Below are 21,254 nucleotides of genomic sequence, written 5' to 3' on the forward strand. Positions count from 1 at the left end.
GATCCCCATCAAATCCTGCTTCATCACTACGCGTATGACAACTTTGGACTTCAAAACCACCGCAGATGACTCATGACTGGTGCTCATATTAATAGAGCCCCGGCGCCATCGCAAACCACCCGCCTCCTCTCAGGGGTCAGGCAGCGTCTCGCGGTCTGGCCCACCTTCCCTTTCCCACTCGGCGGTTTCCATGGTGATCAACAATCAAGTCCCGCCACGCCCACTGAGCCTGCGTCACGAGAGGGGAGGGGCAAGCCCCTTGTGGCACTTTGTTAGGCGGAGGAGGATGCGTGACCTCGCACGCCTCCTTCTCGCAACCCCCTCCCAGTACATCCAGGAACACGCATGCGCATGGCAAGGGAGGGCGGGCCAACTCATGATGGAGGAGGAGGAGGAGGAGAAGGAGGAGGAGTCACCAGTAGTGACGCCATACCCGGTCGACGTCTATTCGTGCAGCTCTCTGATCCGCCTGGAGCAAGAGGCCAAGCGCGAGTGGCACGCGCGGGTGCAGCGGGAGCAGCGCAAGGGTGACGCCATGCCAGGTGAGGGGCGCGATCGGGTCCCCCCCCTCGAATTCGAAAGGGGCGGGGCATCACGCCCGCGGTCGCGTGACGTCACCACAGTCGTATGCGGTGGGCTTGCAGTAAGCCCCGCCCCCACTAAAAAGCCTCCATAGTTAATAGCAGCTCGGTTCATAGGCATGTTTCCTCGAAAGTAAATCCTGTTGAGTTCAATTTATGTTTACTTCAGTGTAACTGTGCATAGGAATACATTCCCTGTAGGAATGCATAGCCAAGATATTAGAGCCTGTGCTGAGTGAGCAATACCAGGTCCTTGTTGAGTCCTCAGAAAGGAGGAGGTCAATAGTTTTGAATTTACTAATGATTTCTAATTAAGCGGTTTCCTGTCAGTGCAAATGTCTCTAGTTTGAATCTATTATCCAGCAACAGGTTTGGACATTTGATGGCATTATTTATTTATCAGGAAACATGGAGTGATTAAGGTGTCACAGATGTAAATAATTTGGCATGCTTATTGGGCAAATCTTGTAACTAATGGGGGGGGTCCAACTGTCCCCAATGTTTTTGAGCCTGTGGGCACATTTCAAATTCTGACACAGTATGGTAGGTGCAGCCACAACATGGTTACCACAGCTTCACTTCAGTAACGCACTGCAGGGCCTTGTGTTGTGGTGGCCCCTGCTGCCAAAGCAACATCTTAAAAGTCTGCACAGCCAATCAGATCTCCAGTAGTCAAGTCAGAAGCCTTGCTGAGCGAAAGCCCTTACCTAGCCCCACCCATCTCTTTAAAATACTCTGCAGGCACCAGAAAAGGTGTTGGCAGGCACCGTGGCACCCATTGGTGCCATACTGGGGACCCCTGCTCTAAGTAGCCATCCTCAAACTTAAGTGGCTTTTCCAATGATGGAGATGATGCTTAAATTGGAGAAAGACTTTACATTTGAGCCAAAATGAACAACAGGGCAAAAAAGTTGTATTAAATAATAATAATTAACCACGAGCATGGTTTTAATTTCTCTCCTTGCCTCTTTGCACCAATCTGCAGGAAAGAAGATCAGCGATGAGGTGCTGGACCTGGCTGAGTACACGAAGAACCAGCCCTGGTGGCGCAAGCTGTGCGGGCCCAGCTCCGGTTCCAGCACAGAAAAGTACAACGTAGCAACCCAGCTGGCTATTGGAGGTGTCACAGGATGGTGAGCAGCAACAAGGCACATTGGCATGGCATGTAAGGGAAGGCAAGGGACCTCTGAGTGCCATTGACCCCAAGCATCAAGAGGGGTTTCCTTTTAGGGCATCTAGACAGTGAATATTGTTTGCATGCAGTCTCCCAGCGTGGTGTTGTAGTTGAGAGCAGGTGGACTCTAATCTGGAGAACTGGGTTTGATTCCCCACTCCTCCACATGAGTGGAGGACTCTTATCTGGTGAACTGGATTTGTTTCCCTGCTCTTACATGTGAGGCCTGCAGGGTAACCTTGAGCTAGTCACAGTTCTCTCAGAACTCTCTGAACCTCACCTAAGCACACAAGGCGTCTGTTGTGGGGAGAGGAAGCGAAGGAGAGGAAGCAAAGCCTCCTTGAATCTTCTTACAGTAGAGAAAGATGGATTATAAATACAAACTCTTCTTTTTCTTCTCCTGATTTCCAGGTGCACTGGCTTCATCTTTCAAAAGGTTGGAAAACTGGCCGCAACAGCCGTGGGAGGTGGCTTCTTCCTGCTTCAGGTTGGTACTTCCTGTCAAGGGAGAATACATTTTGTTTGCTGCAAGGCCTACTAAAAATCCTTTTCCTTTTCCCGCGAACTCAAAAAGTTCAGAAGACCAGTGAGTTTAATTGGGAATGAGTGTACTGTCTCTCCCTGGTCTTAGCACTTGTGCAGGGTATGAAATCGTCTTAATTAATTACAACCAACTGGGACAGGACAGAGTCTTTCTGGTCAAGGTGTACCCTGGTTGATTAATCAGTGATCGCTTGATGTGGCCAGCCTAAACTGTAAATCAGTTCTATCACTGTTGGCAGTTATTAAGAACATAAGAAAGAGCCTGCTGGATCAGACCAGAGTCCATCTAGTCCAGCACTTTGCTACTCGCAGTGGCCCACCAGGGCCTTTGGGAGCTCACGTGCAGGATGTGAAAGCAATGGCCTGCTGCTGCTGCTGCTGCTGCTCCTGAGCACCTGGTCTGCTAAGGTATTTGCAACCTCAGATCAAGGAGGATCAAGATTGGTAGCCATATTCCTACTTACTGGGTCTTTACTTTGCCCTCCATTCTGCTTGAAAATTCCATTGGAACTTTGTACATATACAGAAGGCACCTAATACCTTGTGCCTGCAAGTATTTATTTCTGGTGTATAGACTCTAGTTTTTGTTTTTGTGTAACTGATTTGCACCTTGATTTTTGTATTCACTGTCATGTTTTTAAACTGACGTTTTACTACTTTTCTGTAATAAAAGTTTAAAAATATATATTTTTGTCTGGAGTTTTGGTTCAGAGTCCACAGCTCAGGGTTGCTACCACCCCCAAGGCCAGGTCAGGTCTTTGACACCGCCTCCTTGAGGCATGAGAGCAGCTGGCAACAGGGTGAGGTTCTGGGTTTTCTGAGGGTACTAAATGATATTGTGAGCAATGTTTGTGTTTTTACTTGATCAGTGTTTCAATTGGATGTTTCTCCCTGGTTCAGGCAGCATCTACAAACCAGCCCCAACCTGGTCCGGCATCTTTTTTTTTTTAATTGGCTGTGGAACAGATGGACGCCTGAGCAGTTTTAAAGCTTTTGTGGAGCACAAGGTCTTTGGTAAAAGTGTTGCAGCTCAGCAACAGAGCTCCTGGTTTGCATGCAAAAGATATTAGGTGCAGTTTCTGGCATCTCTAGTTAAAAGGTCTCAAGTATTTACTGGCGGTTATTTGTTTAAGATCTTAATCTTCTGCCTGTCTATATAATAGGGCAGCTTACAATCTAAATCAGTAAAACAACAAAATACTACAATAGTAACACAGAAGAGAAGAAGAAGAAGAAGAGTTTGGATTTATATCCCCCCTTTCTCTCCTGCAGGAGACTCAAAGGGGCTTACAATCTCCTTACCCTTTCCCCCTCACAACAAACACCCTGTGAGGTGGGTGGGGCTGAGAGAGCTCCGAGAAGCTGTGACTAGCCCAAGGTCACCCAGCTGGCGTGTGCGGGAGTGTATAGGCTAATCTGAATTCCCCAGAAAAGCCTCCACAGCTCAGGCGGCAGAGCTGTGTTTTTAATCATTTGCCACTTAGAGTTTCCCAGAGTCCCTAGTCTGACACTTCCGCCATTGCACTTTACTGACTGTGGGTCAAAGGCTGTGTCTCTTGAGCTTTTTCCATGAGCTGCAGTGAAAGTAATCGGCTACTGAGGCTGAGCAGGCTAGTCGGGAAGGCCTGGAGCCACGCAGGGCTTTTCATCCACTCTTTTTGTGACCCAGATCGCAAACCACACGGGATACATCAAAGTCGACTGGCAGATGGTGGAGCGGGACATGAGCAAAGCCAAAGAGCAGCTGAAGTTTCACAGCAGCAGCAGCACCAACCAGCTGGGACCAGAGGTCAAGACCAAAGTGGATGAGGTGAGACTATCAGAGTCCTAACTCTTGGCTGGGGAAACCACTGGGCGCGTCAGTGTAGCTGTGCCCAAGAGGTGCAGAAACCTCTGGGAGGTCGGCAGAAGCAGTCAGGGCAAGGCAGAGCTGGCTGGCCAGTCTTGCAAAGTGCAGCTTGCAGAACTGGAAGGGTGGATTGAAGGTCCTCAAACAGAGACATTGGGGTTCCTCTCTGGGCAACTTCAACTCTGAGAAAGCTGTGAACCTGTGGCTTAAAGGTCTGGACGAATGGTTTAGAGGTGGCCTGTGTGGCTTCAAGTCTTCAAACAGAATGTGGGCCACCAAACACGTTCAGAGGGCCACTGAGGATACTAGGGGTTTCCTGTATTTTCTGTCTGTTCAGGACTTCAAGGACAAGGGAATTATCAAATCCGAGGAAAAGCCTGACGCGTGCCTGTAATTTGATCTTTACTTGGCAAGAGATCCACCGCCTGCTTGCCCACTAAGTCACTCACACAAACACACAAACACATTTTTATCCACACAACTCAGGGCAGCATACACAGATTCCTGTATTCTCGCAACAACGCTGTGAAGTAGGGTAGGCTAGGAAAAATGTGTGGCCTGTGGTGAATTTTGTGGCTTAGGGAAGATTCGTGCCTGGATCTCACTGGTTCCCATTTGACACACTGAACAGCTACATCATGTTGGCTTTCTCACTTCTCCAGCGAGGATGTTGCTGTGATCTGTAGTCTGTGTTCCCTGCAGGTCATGGAGGGAGGGATGGGGGGAGTAGTGGGTAGAGCAGATCAGGAATTGTGTTGGGTAAGTGGACTTTTGAACTACCAACGTTACGGGTGCCATTTCTGGCCATGATTGTTTCATTCGTCCTCACCCAAATTGTCATGCCAGGGATCATATTTATTTACCTAAGTGTTTGCATTCTGCTGTTCTCCCTGATGGGCAGCCAAAGTGAGGCACAGCACTGTTCCCCCTTCATTTTATGCTGGTAACAACAGCCTTGCAAGGTAAGGCTGAGAGAGTGTGTGTGTGATCCAGTACTAACCAGGGTCCAAGCCTTGCTCTCCCAGTTTGTAGCCTAACCGTTACACTGGTTACCAGTTGCCTTTTGCTGTTCCGTCAAAGGGATGCTGAATGGTTGTCATGGTTAATTTCAATTTTAGAAACCATAGGAGCCTTGGGGGTGTCTCCTGTCTGATCTTCTCTCTTTCCCGCTGCCCAGGTGATCTCCTTTCTGAAGAAGAATGTTCTCCTAACCGGTGGGTTTGTCGGCGGGTTTCTGCTCGGAATGGCCTCTTAGGAGACACCCAGATCTCCCTCAGAGCTCCCTGTACTGCGTTCATCTCCCGCTCAGTGTTTGCTGGATTGCTCATTTGGCTGACTTGGAACATTGTCCCTCCTGACCGGTTCTCCGCTCCATTTGTGAATCATGACCTCCAGAAATGCCGCCATGAGCTCCTGTGTTCCTCCTGTTTTTATTTGATGCGCTTGAGATTGGCTGGTCGGAGGTGGATTCGGTCTGAAAGCTGGCAGCTGCTGGGCCGAGTGATGTGCCCCCTTCTTGAGAACTTGGGCTCTGTAGAATCCCCCTCCCCTATTTAATTTTATTCAGCCAGATGATCTAGGCATAGGGCCGTGCCTCGGGGTCGATCCCGTTGCCAAGATAGGAGTTTCCTTCTCCATGAATGCTCCATCTTGACTGTTTTGTATTCCTTCTTGAGTAACTGTGGTGCTGCCGGTGCTTCCAGCTGGTGAGATCAGATGAATTCTCTGGCTTCGCACAGCGTGCAGAGGCTGTGCCAGGGCGTGTCCCAAAATAACTGGGGCCTCGGACTGGCTCTTTCTGCTGCAGGCATGCTCTTTCTCGAGTCCTGACATTTGCTAGGACACCGTATACAAACATATCCCTTCTGACGTCTCTTAGGTTGTTATTTATATATCTGGTGCTGGAGCTGCACAGCTGGAACTTCGTATGGAAACTCTGTCTGTTATGTAGGATTCTTTGCTGAGGATGCCTGAAAGACTTCCAAATGTCACTGTTCTGAGGAAACGTCTCTTGTATGCTTAACTGTCACAGACCTGTAATATAAATGGTTCGAGCAAGACTTTGATTGGAATGACTGGAGCCAGCAAGCTCTTTGGGAGCGTCTGGGTTCTCTTGTGGGGTAGCATTTGTTGCTGCAGTGGAGAATGGAGGTACACACTGTGCTGCGGGAACCTCATCTTGTACAGACCTCCAGCTGGCTAACTGGAATGTACGGATAGCAGAAGATTGTAGAATCTGGATCTTCACTTGATAAGCATCTGTTGCAGTGATGCAGAATGGGGTGCATTGTGCCGCTGGATCTACATCTCAACCAGAGATCCAGTGATCTGGGATATGCAAACAGCAGGAGCTTGGAGAATCTGGGTCTTCTCAGCAGCACCTGTTGCCGTGATGGGGACTGGAGGTGTGGGTTGTTCAACTGGAACTTCTTGTATGGATCTTCTACTACCTGGGATGAATGAAAGGAGAGAGGGTGCAGTGTTGTTGCTTTAGGATCTCTTGTTGTTGAAGGTGGATGAGGAGGGAAGAGATGCAACTCTTGTCCAAAGCAAAAGTTAACAAAGGCTCATTCCACACATGCAGAATAATGCACTTTCAAACTGCTTTCAGTGCTCTTTGAAGCTGTGTGGAATAGCAAAATCCACTTGCAAACAGTTGTGGAAGTGGTTTGAAAACGCATTATTTTGTGTGTGCGGAAGGGGACAAAAGGAATGGAGGGAAATTGGCCTCTGCAGTAATTGCCCATTCTTGGAGAAAACTAGCGGGCGTTGCTGCTGTTCTTCGTGCTCTTCCGGTTGCGTGCGTGCAAAGGCATTTGGCTAAACCCTGGTATAGCTTAGTAGCTAAGAGATTTACAGATCCGGAAATCCCTTGTGAGATTCTTAGGCCTTTCCTTCTGTTCCTGGACTCACCCAACAATATGGGAAGCAGCGCAACCAATCCGCCTTCTGAGATGACTATAAGAATTACAAGCAAACACTGTCTGTGAGGCCACTGGAACACTTTAAAACCTCTTCATCGATGCTGAGTAGGATTTAAGTATTCCAGAGGGCAGGGACCTGGTTTTGTCTGTGCTTTCGGATTGAAATGGGCAGATTGATAATCTTGCTATTCAAGCCATTAGCGTTGAAAAGCCAGCATGCTCCCAAGCCACAACTCTGCAGGATGTTTTGGACTCCGATCAAACACAAAAGGATAAAAAAAAATTGGCCCATTTTAGGAGAAACGTGCAGTCTGGGCATATTCCTTGGCCTTGCTCTTTCCTCACTGGGTTTGCCTTGCTGAGCATTTTCAGAAGGTCCTTGTTGTGTCTGCAAAGCGGTGGGAAAGCACAGCCTTGGTCCAGGAAACGGTTATCAGCCCAGCCTGCCAGGAAAGCTGAGGGGTCTCTGTAGGTTAACCAAAAAAACATTCAGTAGACCCTTGAGTGTTGACTGAATATTTGGCTCGCAGCCCTTCCCTTTGCCCTGTAAACAAGCAAGGGTGAGAACACTGAGGGCCAACTAAGGCATCCACTTTTTAAAAAGAACTGAGTCCAGATTTCCCACGGCTCCGCAGCAGCTGCAGGCAATGACTATTAAAGAAATTAAGCCAAGCATATTTAGGCTTATAATGCCATCACGGGGGGAGGGAGGGCTCTCGTTTCCCTCCCCCAGTCGTCTTCAGTAACAGAACAGTGTTGGGTCTAGTTATTTATTTGGTTTTTTGCTGTTGCATGAAGCAGGGAGTAACAAAACAGAACACACACACACACCCCGTTTCACAGCAGAAAATGGCGGCAGGTTGGGGGAAGAGGTCTTCTTCCCCTCGCTGTGGCGTTCTGAGTCTCTATGGGCTCCACTTTATTTTTTTAAGAAAGCTGTTCCCTGCAGCTGTTGTGTGGATTTGAGGAACCCCAATGGAGCTCTGGTATTTGCTTAAAAGCCTCTAAGATCCTGGCCAACCTCATTTGTTGCCCTGGGAGTGGGGGAGACTTACCTAGCATCTGTTGCCTAGAATTCTGATGCGTGGTCGTATTTTAACCCTGACCTTGCCACAGTCCAGTGTTCCTAAAACAAAACATCAAAAGGGGGAGCCCCCACCTGCTTCCAAAAGCTTGCTCATCTGTGCTGCCCACCTTACTCTTAGTTGTTTTAGATCTGTGTTGAGGGGGGCTTTTTATTGTTTGGGATCCTCAGGATTGCTTTGGGACTGAAGTAATCTTGACAAAGGTCGCAGATCACCGTGTTGAACTGCACGGGCCAGTTTTCTACAGTGATTAGAGTATTGGACTGGGGAGATCCAGGTTCGAATTCCCAATTCAAATGAAACTTTTTTGAATGGTCTTAGGCCAATAATTCTTTCTGCCAGCCTCACAGATGGACTTTATGTGAGGGTAAAAAGAAGGGAGAAGAACTGTGCCTGCTTCCTTGAGTTCTTTGGAGGAAAGTTGGGATAAAAGTGGAATAAATAAATATTAGGGGAAAATATAAAACTATATAATGGGGCAGCCCACTAAAGTGTTACAGCAGCAGTTAGCAAGCTTTTTGAGTTCTCCAGAGCATTTTAAAGAGAAAAAGATTGTTTTTTTAAGGACATTTCCCTTTTCAAGTGCTAATAATGGAGGGGAGCCCAGGGTCCTTAAGTAAAATTGGCTGCGGGTTGATTTGTTAAAACGTCTTCTGTTTTCCCTGCATAGCCCTAAGATAAATTTAGGATACACATTACTGCAGATTGCTTTTTATAGACCCAGGGGGGATAGATGTGGAAGTGTCTCCAGTCTACCTTTGTCTGGGCCTGGCAGTCTTTGGGGGTTTTTTGCAACTAGCATATTTAGTTAAATTGCCATATTCACAGCAAATCAGGGTTTGTGAAACAACACTGCTTACATCTTTTTCTGTCTTCTGTGTGGTTTTTGTTTCTCTCGTCACCCAGACCGGTCAACGTCCAGTCCCCTCAGCTGCTTGCAATGGTGTGATATGTTCTTGATGATCACGGGTGTTTTTGGATTTTCTCAGGAAAACAGGCATCCCTGCACCATCCCCTGTGAGATCTCAGTGGAACAAAACCAGCCTCTCACTAGGCATCCAGGTGATCACTTTTAGTTCAGGAACAACTGTGCACAAACCCAGCCTTCACAAACCAAGCTCACGTGCTTCCCTGTGTGGAGGGAGTTATATTTAATTGTGAATCTCGACATTGGGGCAACCCGCTGCATTCCTGCGTGTTTTTCTTTTGCCTTAAAAGGGGATGTGTGGATGCAGACTTGGGGTGCAGTTGGAGAGTTTTGCCTGAGCCCAAACCCCATGTACAGCACTGGTCTATTTTGAGATCAGCAAAGCACGTTTTCACCAGGTTCATCAACTTCAAAGGATGTTCTCTGTTCCGTGGATGAAATGTCTCCTTAGCCCATTAGCTAACAGGATTTGCAGCAGGAGGCAATTTCTTCCCCACCCCCACTTTGCCACGTCCAAAATCTTCAACCTGCCCCCCTTCCTGGTTTTTTTAACATTGAGGAGGAACTGAGCTACATGCCTAAGAAACTGTTTTGCTTTCCCTCCTGTGCTCCGGTTAGCAGCTTTGGGCAGAGAAGCTAGCAAGCTCTCAGTAGGCTTTGGCCCTCCACAGGAAGCTACTGCCGTCAATCCGTACCAGGTTCATTAATCTCATTTACCCAAAAAGGCTTTGTCAGGATTTGGTTGAATATAGACACTGGGTAAGTGTCAGTAAGGAGGAGATGAAACACATTAACTGGACTTCCTTTTTTAAAACAGGAAAAGCCCCTGAGGTGTGTGTGTATAAAGTGCTTTCAAGTTGTGGCTGACTGTGGCGACTCTTAAGAGTTTTCAAGGCAAGAGACATTCAGAGGTGGGTCGCCGTGGTCTTCCTGCACACAGCAGCCCTGGAATTGCTTGGCGATCTCCCAACCAAACATTAACCAGGGCCGACCCTACTTAGCTTCTGAGATCTGACAAGATCGGGCTAGATTGGCCCATAGGGATCTCCCGGCCAAAGTTCTCCCCCACCCACAAAACCCTGGACTTCAGAAAGCATGGTCACCAATGGAGACCTAAGCCTAGAAATGAAAGATGCTCTTAAGGGAAGAGGGGAGGTTGCTAGAATCCAATTAGCCCCACCCTCACTGCGCTTAGAAGAGCATTAAGGTTTTTGGCATGTTTTTATATGGTACTTAAATATTTGAAGTGCAAGGTTAAAATAAACTGTCTTTGCTGTATTTCTGGTCATTGTGTTGTTGGTTTGTGCCCAGTGTTTGGTATTATTAAGCCTGACAGGAGCACTACATGATGCCAAGTTATGCTAAACCAGTGACTAGTGGCTGTTATCAGGTCGGGTGGATGGGAATGCATGTTCTTTTATTTTCTAGTCGTGTTCCCCTGTTTGGTTAAAGAGGTATTGTTCGTTTGCCTCTCTGTGTGGTGTGTGTCCTTCAATTTAACACATGGGCTTTTTGTCCTCTCCTGTCCAGCAGAAACTCCTCTTCCTTTCTTTCAGTTACTCATGGCCCTCACCCCGCCTTTCATCTTCCTGATGTCATGAGCCAAGACAGCCTTATGGCCGCCTGAACTTCTGTTCTAAGATTCCTTTTTGCCTTGGTACTGCTGATGTCTGGGACTGAAACAGTGATCTTCAGATTTTCCAGGCTAGAGACTGGACAGCGAGAGTATGATATTAAAGAGGGAGCAGATATATGTCACACACCCAGAGGGAAAATGTAGCCTGGTACAAAATCTGAGTTTTCCGGCCTCCCCTGTACCCCCCCCCCCCCCCCCATGGGCAGCCACCCTCCCCGACCACACAACTTTTTTTGCACCAGATCTTGAAGTCAGTGTATTGACCCCGGGGGAGGGGGAGGAGGAGGGGTGTGAGGGCAATTTCCTCCCCCCCCCCCACGTGACTAAATGGCTGTAGCCCGGGAACATTTGACCCCATATGTCCCCCTAGGCGGTACGCCCCTGCACACACGCACACACCCCGCATCAACATCATCTCTCTGAATAACTTAGATTTGAAACTTCTGACTGTACTCCTTGCTGTCAGCAAAAAAATGACAATTTGCTGTTTGTTGAAGGAAGTGCAGTGTGATATTTACACAGCAGGTTAAGCGCAATTCAAGTACATCCTATGTTCTCAATAAGACTTATGGGATAGTGCAGAAAATGTCTGACTTGTATCAGGTGCACATCCCTTGCTTAAGCATGAAGTTTATTCCCAAAGCAAGCTTTGGACGCAGCCAAGCTCAAATACCTCCCCCTCTGCTCACATACAATCTGCTGCAAGGACAAACCAGGAAGTTTTCAACCTCTGAGCCATATGCAAGGTTCAACACCTCAGTGCAGTCACTATTGGCCTAACTTACCTCGCTGGGTTGTTAAGGGAAGTGGAAGTAAACCTCTTATAAAACAAAACCCCAGTGGCAGCTTACAGACAGCATGAAAGACAGCTTGTCTTTCAATTCGAGTTTTTGTGAGTTGCAGCTTACTACCCTAAGATCGTACAAGGAAAAATGGGGCAAAATGAATGTTGTAGTAGTAGTAGAAGGAGTCGGAAGAAGAAGAAGAAGAATTGGATTTATATCCCCCCTTTCTCTCCTATAAGACTCAAAGGAGCTTACAAATTCCTCTCCCTTCCCCCCCCCCCCTCACAACAAAGGTGAGATTGAGAGAGCTCAAAAGAACTGTGACGGGTGCACAGGCTAATCTGAATTCCCCAGATAAGCCTCCACAGCTCAAGCGGCAGAGCGGGGAATCAAACCCGTTCCTTCAGATGGGAGTACACCTGCTCTTAACCACTACGCCACTGCTGGGAGAGAGGTTGAAAGTCAAGCAATTAATTAACAGCATAAGTGCGGTTTGGACCAGGACTCTCTTCGACCCTTTAGAGTTCCATATAAAACAAGCTGCCCTCTTGCAAAAGTAAGACAAACTACAAGGGAGCAGAGCCACCGTTTGTGCGCCCAAGACCCAAGTGATCACACATGCATCATTTTTAAAAATTGTTCAGATCATGTATTTTTGCAGCATGGTATTTCAAGAGACTTAGCACAGATGTAATTGTTCCACCACCTTTGGTGATGCCTGCCTAGAATATACATGGGACTTTGCAGTGGTCTTGAAATTACAGCAACACTGGGAAATGAATATGGAGAAGCTGCTAAAAATCCCTTGAAGGCAGGCAGGAGGGGTGCTCAGCAGGGTCTCACTGGGGGAAGAGGGATGCTACAAGCCGCATTCAGTTGCTTTCATTGAAATGGGGCTTTGCACACACAAGTCTCCAAGTGGGAACTTCTTCAAAAAAATACATCTCTCTCTTGTTTTCTGTAAAGTGACTATTGCTTAAAAAAAAAAAAACACCACACCGTACGTTTCCCTGAAAATTGCTGCTTTCACAAACAGCGTTCACATACTCAGTATTGTGCAATTGGATTCAAGTGCTAACAAATCTACAGCTTGGAGGGCAGGCGATCTTCCCATTTCCGAGACGAGGAAACTGAGGCACACAGGTAATTTCACTAAGGTGTATTGCCCGGCGGAAAGGGTCAGCCTCTGCCTCCTGAGGCTTTTTGATACCAGAATATCTTACATCTGCACTGCAAACAGCAGAGGAGGGGTTCTGAACAGGCTGGGAGGTGCTGACTCGGTGGGACTAAGAGTTTCTTCTCCAGCTCGAACAAGAGACTTATTTACATACCACGTCTAAAGTTATTGTCTTAAAAACTCAACTCCCAACACATTATCCTGCACACGCACACACACACACACACAAAGGCTGCTCAGGTTTCACCTTGCAGTGGAATATTGCTACTCCTGACAATAGATTAGGTTACAGTGAACACAAAACACCAGATTAGCCTACTTGGACATCATTCACTATAAGGCTACAGAATTGACACGTTTTGATGGCAGAAGTGCTAGCAGATGGGCTGTTGTTTTCTGGCTTCCTCCAGTGTCTGGGAGAGAAGTCACCTGCCGTGTTTTGTTTCTTGAAGCAAATTCCAGGGCAACAGCACTTCTGAGGTATAGCTCCAGAGAGCCGGGGCAGATGTCTTGAATTTTCGGGAAAAGATCTACGCTCTGTCAAAGGTCAGTGCGGCTTAGGCGGGTGGGCCGGGAGTTCCTTGGGAAGTTGATTTCTGCTTCTGCCTCTCTTTCTCCTCGATCTCAAACCCAGAGCAACAGATGGATCTGCCCGGGGGATACCGGCCACAGCATCTTCTCATCTCCTGGAAAACGGCTTCACATTTGGACTCCAAGTAATTGTTGGCTGGCAAGAGCAAAAGAGTAGTGAGTGAAACAAGAATAGTGAGTGAAATGCAAAAAAAACCCCTAATAAGCACAATCCCTCTGGCTCTGTAGGCTGCATTTTAAGATCTGTTTCTTTCTGGGGTGTGTATTTACATCCTACTTTTCTCCCCAATTGGGATCCAAAGTGGCTTACAATAGCACTCTCCTATCCTCCATTTTATCCTTACAACCACTATCCTATGTGGTAGGAGTAGCCGTGGCTGGCCCAAGGTCACTCAGCTATCTTTCATTTGAACCTGGGTCTCCCAGCCCCTAGTCCAGTGGTGGCAAACCTATGGCACGCATGCCAGAGGTGGCACTCAGCCCTCTTTGTGGGCTCGCGTGCCACCGCTCCAGTTTGGGCACTCGGCAGTGGCACAGTGCCAAGGGGGTGAGGGGTGCGCGATCCACTGGGTGCGCACCCCTGTGGGGGTGTGGCAAGGGCATTCTGGGGGCATGGTGGTGGTGTTTCAGGGCATTCCAGGGGCATTCCAGGGCAGGGCGGGGCAGACAGGCATGACAGGGGCTCAGGGCGCACGCGTGCCCCGGGTGCAATTTCCCCTTGCTCCGCCCCTGGCACTCGGTCTCTAAAAGGTTTGCCATCACTGCTCTAGTCTGATACACTAAGCACAGCACCAAATCTCTGGCCCACTCCCCCAGCCTGATTCCTAAACCTCCCTCTCACATTCCATGATTGCAGAAGGAGCAATTCAACCCCTTGCACACACTGACAGCTTACTGACTATTAGAAAGGTACACTCAAATGCAAGCACTACCAAACATGCATTAGAAAGGTACACTCAAATGCAAGCACTACCTCTCAGCTCTGACATTTTAGAGAAGTCCAGTCATGTCATCTCAACCCATTCGCTAGTGTGAAGCTCTCTCCCTGTCAATCTCTCAGCCAAATTATTCCAAGGTCACTACCACCTGGCAGTCATCAGGGCCAGCTCTGCTCTCTAACGGCAAGTCATTTTCCAGCATGAAGTCCTGCTAACAGTAATTCTAACCTTTCAATTAGCTCACTACCCACTGCCTCTTGGTAACCTATAGCAGAGCTTGACTCTCTCTCTCTCTGGATGTTCACAGACTATTAAAGTTCCAGGTAAACATATCTAAGGCCTTGAGAAATTTCCTCCACAATTCTCTGCCTACAGGGTACCTGAGCTGTCACAATGACTCGCCGAAGGGAGGTGACTGTTGCTGTGTGCCACAAAATGGCTCAAGCTACTTTCCCGGCTACATCCTAGTCAGTGTAGGTGGGTTCCAAGTGCTTGCAAACAAAGGCAAAAGCCTACAGTTCCTGAACTTGAAAATGAGCTCCATTTGCTTCAACAATGTCTTACTCTGAAGTCAACTTTTTTTGGGGGGGGGGGTTGCAGTGATGGCAAAAGCAATGGCTTTTTATGCACTTGTGGTGTGCCTCGAATTAAGCACACATTCCCTTGGGGTTGGATTCTTGATTATGCGCTCATTTTGGACTCTTTGGAAGTCACTGTGCTGTCAGATCACAGAAGCTCTGCAGTTCCCGAAACCGGGTAAAGTGTGACTTTACGCTTCCTTCAGGTCTTCCAGCTCCTCCTGACCTTCCCCACCCACACAACAGCTCTTCTGGCCAGAATCAAAAGGGCTGGTTTTATTTATTTTCGTGCTGGAGCAATAGACCCATGAAATTGACATACCTATTGCATTATCGGTAGACGCAAGCCAGCACCACACACACAACACACAAAAAAGGCAGCAGGCAACTTCCCAAGAGCAAATGAAACGGACGAGCAGGTCGGGCAAAATGGCAGATCAGATTGGCGCCGCTGGGGACAATTTGCAGTAGGAACCTTCCTCTGCAATCAGAAAACTGCGGGAAAACTATGCTGTGAAGCAAACGGCTGCATGCACAAAAGGCCAAGTTCACTCTTGCTTAAAAAAATAGCCATGCCTTGATTTCTTGATATACAAGGAAGGGGTAAACAGAAGCAAAGCCAAAGGACACGTGGCATACCTTGCAAACATTTCTGGATTTCACAGGCTTGTTTCTGACAGGGATCTTTCTGAGGCATGTCGAGAGAGCTAAAAGAACAGGGGGGAAAACCACTATGGTCAGATCCTGGAGAATGGGGGAGAACAAATTGGACTTCTAATGCAATCCTTATAAAGCCAGTGAAAGTTTGTCCCAGATTCTGAGAGTGTGGGATGAAGCCCTTCAGTCTCCTCACTGTCCCCATCCCAATTTTCTTGCACGAGAAGTTCCCTTTCAAAACCACCCTCAGGCAAGCAGCCACCTGGAGAGATTCCTGTGGCTTGAGCAGAGCTGGTGTGACACGAATGCCTTCCCCGAGCCCCCTTCCCCAGATTAAGTCACGCAAAGAGATAACTCATTTGGGAAGAAAAATCTTGCAGGTCTCCTCTTCTTGATTTGGTTTTGGCTTGGTGCTTTCCCATCTGGCAAATCCTCTTTGTGTTGCTTTACTGCACATACCCCCTCTTTCCCCCATAACTCTGGAATGACGCTCAGAAGAACACCGCAGTCTAGTGGACAGTTTTCCCAGTAGAAAAGTATCAGTGCCTGCTCTTGTATGGTGGGAAGCCTAGCACAATAGGGGGACTGCTTATGTCAAACAAGTTTATTAGGATTGAGAAATGTTCTTCATGATGTATGAACTGTGCCGTCTTGGAAGCAAATTGGGGAAAAGGATCTACAAAGGGAGATGGTCAAGGCAAGCTTTGCTACTTGTTGGAAGGGAAATGAAGAGACGGAGCTCTCTCCTCTGAGTGAGTAAAAAAAGTTAGGTCTCCATAAAACTTTGGAAGGGACAATGTAACTCCTGTGGAAACCTGCAACAGATGTATAGGATAACAAGCCAAATTTATCACACACTCGGCCATTAAATCTGCAAAAAGATCAGAACACATTTTCTGGACCAGACCAAGAGGCCCAAACTTCCATCTTCACAAAATCAATGGCCAAAGCTTCCGAGAATATCACAAACAGGACATGCTGATGACTACTCTCCCCTGCTCTTGACTCCCCCAAGCAACTGGTATCCTGACCAGCTTTCCAATTGGGGAGGGGGGATTCCATTCTGCCTACCTAAAGCTCCCTCTGTGATTTCAACTGGGCCAGGGATCTCTTCTGCTACTGCCTGTCCTAAGCCCTTAGATGGTGTGGCGTGAGCCCCGACAAGAAATGCCTGCCACACTCCGCCTCTAAGGCAGCGGCATTTTGGTGCTGGGAGTGACCACATAAAAACAAACGGGAACATCATCCTAGAGTCACAGCTCCTGAAAGACAAAAACCAGCATTAAAAGAACCACTGTGAGGGAAAAGGGGAGCACAAGGCAAGGGCGGCAAGCGGGAAACAAGGCCACTCACCAGATTTAATCACTTGGCAGAAGTTTCAGCAACAGCTCCTCCACTCCCATGATCTGTGAGAGACAGAAAATCAGTGAGGTGCTGGTTATCTGCTGATTTAAAGCAAAGGAAGGAACCACTGTCTTCCTGCAGCCTTACTTGCAAATGGTGTTCAATGTCCCAGATGCGGGAGTTGCTGTCCCTGTACTGCTGCCCCTCTGAAAGCTGCCACATGTGGGGCAGCTGTGATTCAGGCAGGCGGCTGGGACGTATCCCCACACCTAAGGGGACCGGGACTCTTCTGATCCGGGCTTTTAGCATGCCTGCCTCCTGTGGGAGAATCCCAAAACAAAGTGGACAATGTGAGGGCCTGCTTTTTTTTATACAAAAGGGTAACAGTCTCCAAATAATCAAAAAGACAATTGCGAAGAATGTTTCTTACTTGCCTCTTCGGTTGCCACCAGCCATGTTTTCTGGGTTTCGTCGCAATAGACACCTGTCCGTCGCACCCAGAGGCGGACAGGTGGGGCTCTGGTATCACCACCTTCCTCTCCTTCTGCCATGCCCTGATATCTTGCTACGATGGCCCTCCCTTGGCTCCCATTCTACACATGGCCCCCTTTGCCTCTGAACAAAGACATGGAAGGAACTGTTAGTCCTGCAAAGAACCAGTGATGGCCATGGAGGTACACAGTGTTGCCAGTGCTGTGGAAAGAATTTTTAAACATCAGATTTAAAGGGGGGGAAGTGATCTTGTGTCGGTTCTCAAAATGAAGTGCGCCTGAAAGACACCTGGTCATTTGGAGGGAGAAAAGGTGCTAGACTACAAGGAGCTCTTGGTTTGGCCCATGAAAATTCTCTTTGGTGGCTATCCCATGTGATTGGCAGCAAGAGCCTGCGGCTTTGTGGAGAGTTGGCAACTGGCAGCGCATGAGAGAAATCTGATCTGCACAATTCCAACTCGTCCAGGGGTCTGCAACCTGTGGCTCTCCAGATGTTTGTGGACTACAATTCCCATCAGCCCCTGCCAGCACCCCCCCCCCCCCCTCCCCCCCCCGCCCTCCCATCCCACCCCCCCCCCCCTCCCCCCCCCTCCCCCACCGCCCTCCCCCCCCCCCGCCCCCCCCCGCCCGCCCCCCCCCCCCCCCCCCCCCCCCCCCCCCCCCCCTCCCCGGCCCCCCCCCCCCCCCCCCCCCGCCCCCCCCCCCCCCCCCCCCCCCCCCCCCCCCCCCCAACCCACGCCCACCCCCCCCCCCCCCCCCCCCCCCCCCCCCCCCCCCCCCCCCCCCCCCCCCCCCCCCCCCCCCCACCCCCCCCCCCCCCCACCCCCCCCCCCCCCCACCCCCCCCCCCCCCCACCCCCCCCCCCCCCCACCCCCCCCCCCCCCCACCCCCCCCCCCCCCCACCCCCCCCCCCCCCCACCCCCCCCCCCCCCCACCCCCCCCCCCCCCCACCCCCCCCCCCCCCCACCCCCCCCCCCCCCCACCCCCCCCCCCCCCCACCCCCCCCCCCCCCCACCCCCCCCCCCCCCCACCCCCCCCCCCCCCCACCCCCCCCCCCCCCCACCCCCCCCCCCCCCCACCCCCCCCCCCCCCCACCCCCCCCCCCCCCCACCCCCCCCCCCCCCCACCCCCCCCCCCCCCCACCCCCCCCCCCCCCCACCCCCCCCCCCCCCCACCCCCCCCCCCCCCCACCCCCCCCCCCCCCCACCCCCCCCCCCCCCCACCCCCCCCCCCCCCCACCCCCCCCCCCCCCCACCCCCCCCCCCCCCCACCCCCCCCCCCCCCCACCCCCCCCCCCCCCCACCCCCCCCCCCCCCCACCCCCCCCCCCCCCCACCCCCCCCCCCCCCCACCCCCCCCCCCCCCCACCCCCCCCCCCCCCCACCCCCCCCCCCCCCCACCCCCCCCCCCCCCCACCCCCCCCCCCCCCCACCCCCCCCCCCCCCCACCCCCCCCCCCCCCCACCCCCCCCCCCCCCCACCCCCCCCCCCCCCCACCCCCCCCCCCCCCCACCCCCCCCCCCCCCCACCCCCCCCCCCCCCCACCCCCCCCCCCCCCCACCCCCCCCCCCCCCCACCCCCCCCCCCCCCCACCCCCCCCCCCCCCCACCCCCCCCCCCCCCCACCCCCCCCCCCCCCCACCCCCCCCCCCCCCCACCCCCCCCCCCCCCCACCCCCCCCCCCCCCCACCCCCCCCCCCCCCCACCCCCCCCCCCCCCCACCCCCCCCCCCCCCCACCCCCCCCCCCCCCCACCCCCCCCCCCCCCCACCCCCCCCCCCCCCCACCCCCCCCCCCCCCCACCCCCCCCCCCCCCCACCCCCCCCCCCCCCCACCCCCCCCCCCCCCCACCCCCCCCCCCCCCCACCCCCCCCCCCCCCCACCCCCCCCCCCCCCCACCCCCCCCCCCCCCCACCCCCCCCCCCCCCCACCCCCCCCCCCCCCCACCCCCCCCCCCCCCCACCCCCCCCCCCCCCCACCCCCCCCCCCCCCCACCCCCCCCCCCCCCCACCCCCCCCCCCCCCCACCCCCCCCCCCCCCCACCCCCCCCCCCCCCCACCCCCCCCCCCCCCCACCCCCCCCCCCCCCCACCCCCCCCCCCCCCCACCCCCCCCCCCCCCCACCCCCCCCCCCCCCCACCCCCCCCCCCCCCCACCCCCCCCCCCCCCCACCCCCCCCCCCCCCCACCCCCCCCCCCCCCCACCCCCCCCCCCCCCCACCCCCCCCCCCCCCCACCCCCCCCCCCCCCCACCCCCCCCCCCCCCCACCCCCCCCCCCCCCCACCCCCCCCCCCCCCCACCCCCCCCCCCCCCCACCCCCCCCCCCCCCCACCCCCCCCCCCCCCCACCCCCCCCCCCCCCCACCCCCCCCCCCCCCCACCCCCCCCCCCCCCCACCCCCCCCCCCCCCCACCCCCCCCCCCCCCCACCCCCCCCCCCCCCCACCCCCCCCCCCCCCCACCCCCCCCCCCCCCCACCCCCCCCCCCCCCCACCCCCCCCCCCCCCCACCCCCCCCCCCCCCCACCCCCCCCCCCCCCCACCCCCCCCCCCCCCCACCCCCCCCCCCCCCCACCCCCCCCCCCCCCCACCCCCCCCCCCCCCCACCCCCCCCCCCCCCCACCCCCCCCCCCCCCCACCCCCCCCCCCCCCCACCCCCCCCCCCCCCCACCCCCCCCCCCCCCCACCCCCCCCCCCCCCCACCCCCCCCCCCCCCCACCCCCCCCCCCCCCCACCCCCCCCCCCCCCCACCCCCCCCCCCCCCCACCCCCCCCCCCCCCCACCCCCCCCCCCCCCCACCCCCCCCCCCCCCCACCCCCCCCCCCCCCCACCCCCCCCCCCCCCCACCCCCCCCCCCCCCCACCCCCCCCCCCCCCCACCCCCCCCCCCCCCCACCCCCCCCCCCCCCCACCCCCCCCCCCCCCCACCCCCCCCCCCCCCCACCCCCCCCCCCCCCCACCCCCCCCCCCCCCCACCCCCCCCCCCCCCCACCCCCCCCCCCCCCCACCCCCCCCCCCCCCCACCCCCCCCCCCCCCCACCCCCCCCCCCCCCCACCCCCCCCCCCCCCCACCCCCCCCCCCCCCCACCCCCCCCCCCCCCCACCCCCCCCCCCCCCCACCCCCCCCCCCCCCCACCCCCCCCCCCCCCCACCCCCCCCCCCCCCCACCCCCCCCCCCCCCCACCCCCCCCCCCCCCCACCCCCCCCCCCCCCCACCCCCCCCCCCCCCCACCCCCCCCCCCCCCCACCCCCCCCCCCCCCCACCCCCCCCCCCCCCCACCCCCCCCCCCCCCCACCCCCCCCCCCCCCCACCCCCCCCCCCCCCCACCCCCCCCCCCCCCCACCCCCCCCCCCCCCCACCCCCCCCCCCCCCCACCCCCCCCCCCCCCCACCCCCCCCCCCCCCCACCCCCCCCCCCCCCCACCCCCCCCCCCCCCCACCCCCCCCCCCCCCCACCCCCCCCCCCCCCCACCCCCCCCCCCCCCCACCCCCCCCCCCCCCCACCCCCCCCCCCCCCCACCCCCCCCCCCCCCCACCCCCCCCCCCCCCCACCCCCCCCCCCCCCCACCCCCCCCCCCCCCCACCCCCCCCCCCCCCCACCCCCCCCCCCCCCCACCCCCCCCCCCCCCCACCCCCCCCCCCCCCCACCCCCCCCCCCCCCCACCCCCCCCCCCCCCCACCCCCCCCCCCCCCCACCCCCCCCCCCCCCCACCCCCCCCCCCCCCCACCCCCCCCCCCCCCCACCCCCCCCCCCCCCCACCCCCCCCCCCCCCCACCCCCCCCCCCCCCCACCCCCCCCCCCCCCCACCCCCCCCCCCCCCCACCCCCCCCCCCCCCCACCCCCCCCCCCCCCCACCCCCCCCCCCCCCCACCCCCCCCCCCCCCCACCCCCCCCCCCCCCCACCCCCCCCCCCCCCCACCCCCCCCCCCCCCCACCCCCCCCCCCCCCCACCCCCCCCCCCCCCCACCCCCCCCCCCCCCC

At 55.4% G+C, this 21,254-nt stretch overlaps 3 protein-coding genes across 6 annotated transcripts; 1 reads left to right on the plus strand and 2 right to left on the minus strand.

Moving 5' to 3' along the window:
• The first annotated feature begins 379 nt into the window (after positions 1-379).
• Positions 380-10,362, plus strand: FUNDC2 (FUN14 domain containing 2). The gene is made up of 5 exons (XM_048513805.1): positions 380-542; positions 1,567-1,714; positions 2,167-2,242; positions 3,968-4,108; positions 5,325-10,362. The coding sequence occupies exons 1-5, from the start codon at positions 380-382 to the stop codon at positions 5,400-5,402; spliced, it is 606 nt and encodes a 201-aa protein (XP_048369762.1). The 3' UTR covers positions 5,403-10,362.
• A 1,769-nt stretch (positions 10,363-12,131) lies between these two features.
• On the minus strand, positions 12,132-16,849 carry CMC4 (C-X9-C motif containing 4). Of its 3 annotated transcripts, none has more exons than XM_048513626.1 (3): positions 16,800-16,849; positions 15,429-15,496; positions 12,132-13,409 (listed from the first exon to the last, which is right to left on the minus strand). In XM_048513626.1, exons 2-3 carry the CDS (start codon positions 15,484-15,486, stop codon positions 13,240-13,242), a joined length of 228 nt encoding a protein of 75 aa, XP_048369583.1. In that variant the 5' UTR covers positions 15,487-15,496; positions 16,800-16,849; the 3' UTR covers positions 12,132-13,239. The 3 variants fall into 3 exon arrangements, with proteins under 3 accessions (XP_048369583.1, XP_048369584.1, XP_048369582.1); XM_048513627.1 differs by lacking the exon at positions 16,800-16,849 and adding an exon at positions 16,518-16,646; XM_048513625.1 differs by lacking the exon at positions 16,800-16,849 and having other exon boundaries at positions 15,429-16,497.
• MTCP1 (mature T cell proliferation 1) lies at positions 15,434-17,738 on the minus strand. 2 transcript variants are annotated; one of them, XM_048513628.1, is made up of 4 exons: positions 17,225-17,738; positions 16,938-17,108; positions 16,800-16,852; positions 15,434-15,496 (listed from the first exon to the last, which is right to left on the minus strand). In XM_048513628.1, the coding sequence occupies exons 1-3, from the start codon at positions 17,339-17,341 to the stop codon at positions 16,805-16,807; spliced, it is 336 nt and encodes a 111-aa protein (XP_048369585.1). In that variant the 5' UTR covers positions 17,342-17,738; the 3' UTR covers positions 15,434-15,496; positions 16,800-16,804. The 2 variants fall into 2 exon arrangements, with proteins under 2 accessions (XP_048369585.1, XP_048369586.1); XM_048513629.1 differs by lacking the exon at positions 15,434-15,496 and adding an exon at positions 16,585-16,708.
• Positions 17,739-21,254: the final 3,516 nt, after the last annotated feature.

Source organism: Sphaerodactylus townsendi, linkage group LG13 (genome assembly GCF_021028975.2).
Source record: "Sphaerodactylus townsendi isolate TG3544 linkage group LG13, MPM_Stown_v2.3, whole genome shotgun sequence".
Classification (NCBI taxonomy): Eukaryota; Metazoa; Chordata; class Lepidosauria; order Squamata; family Sphaerodactylidae; genus Sphaerodactylus; species Sphaerodactylus townsendi.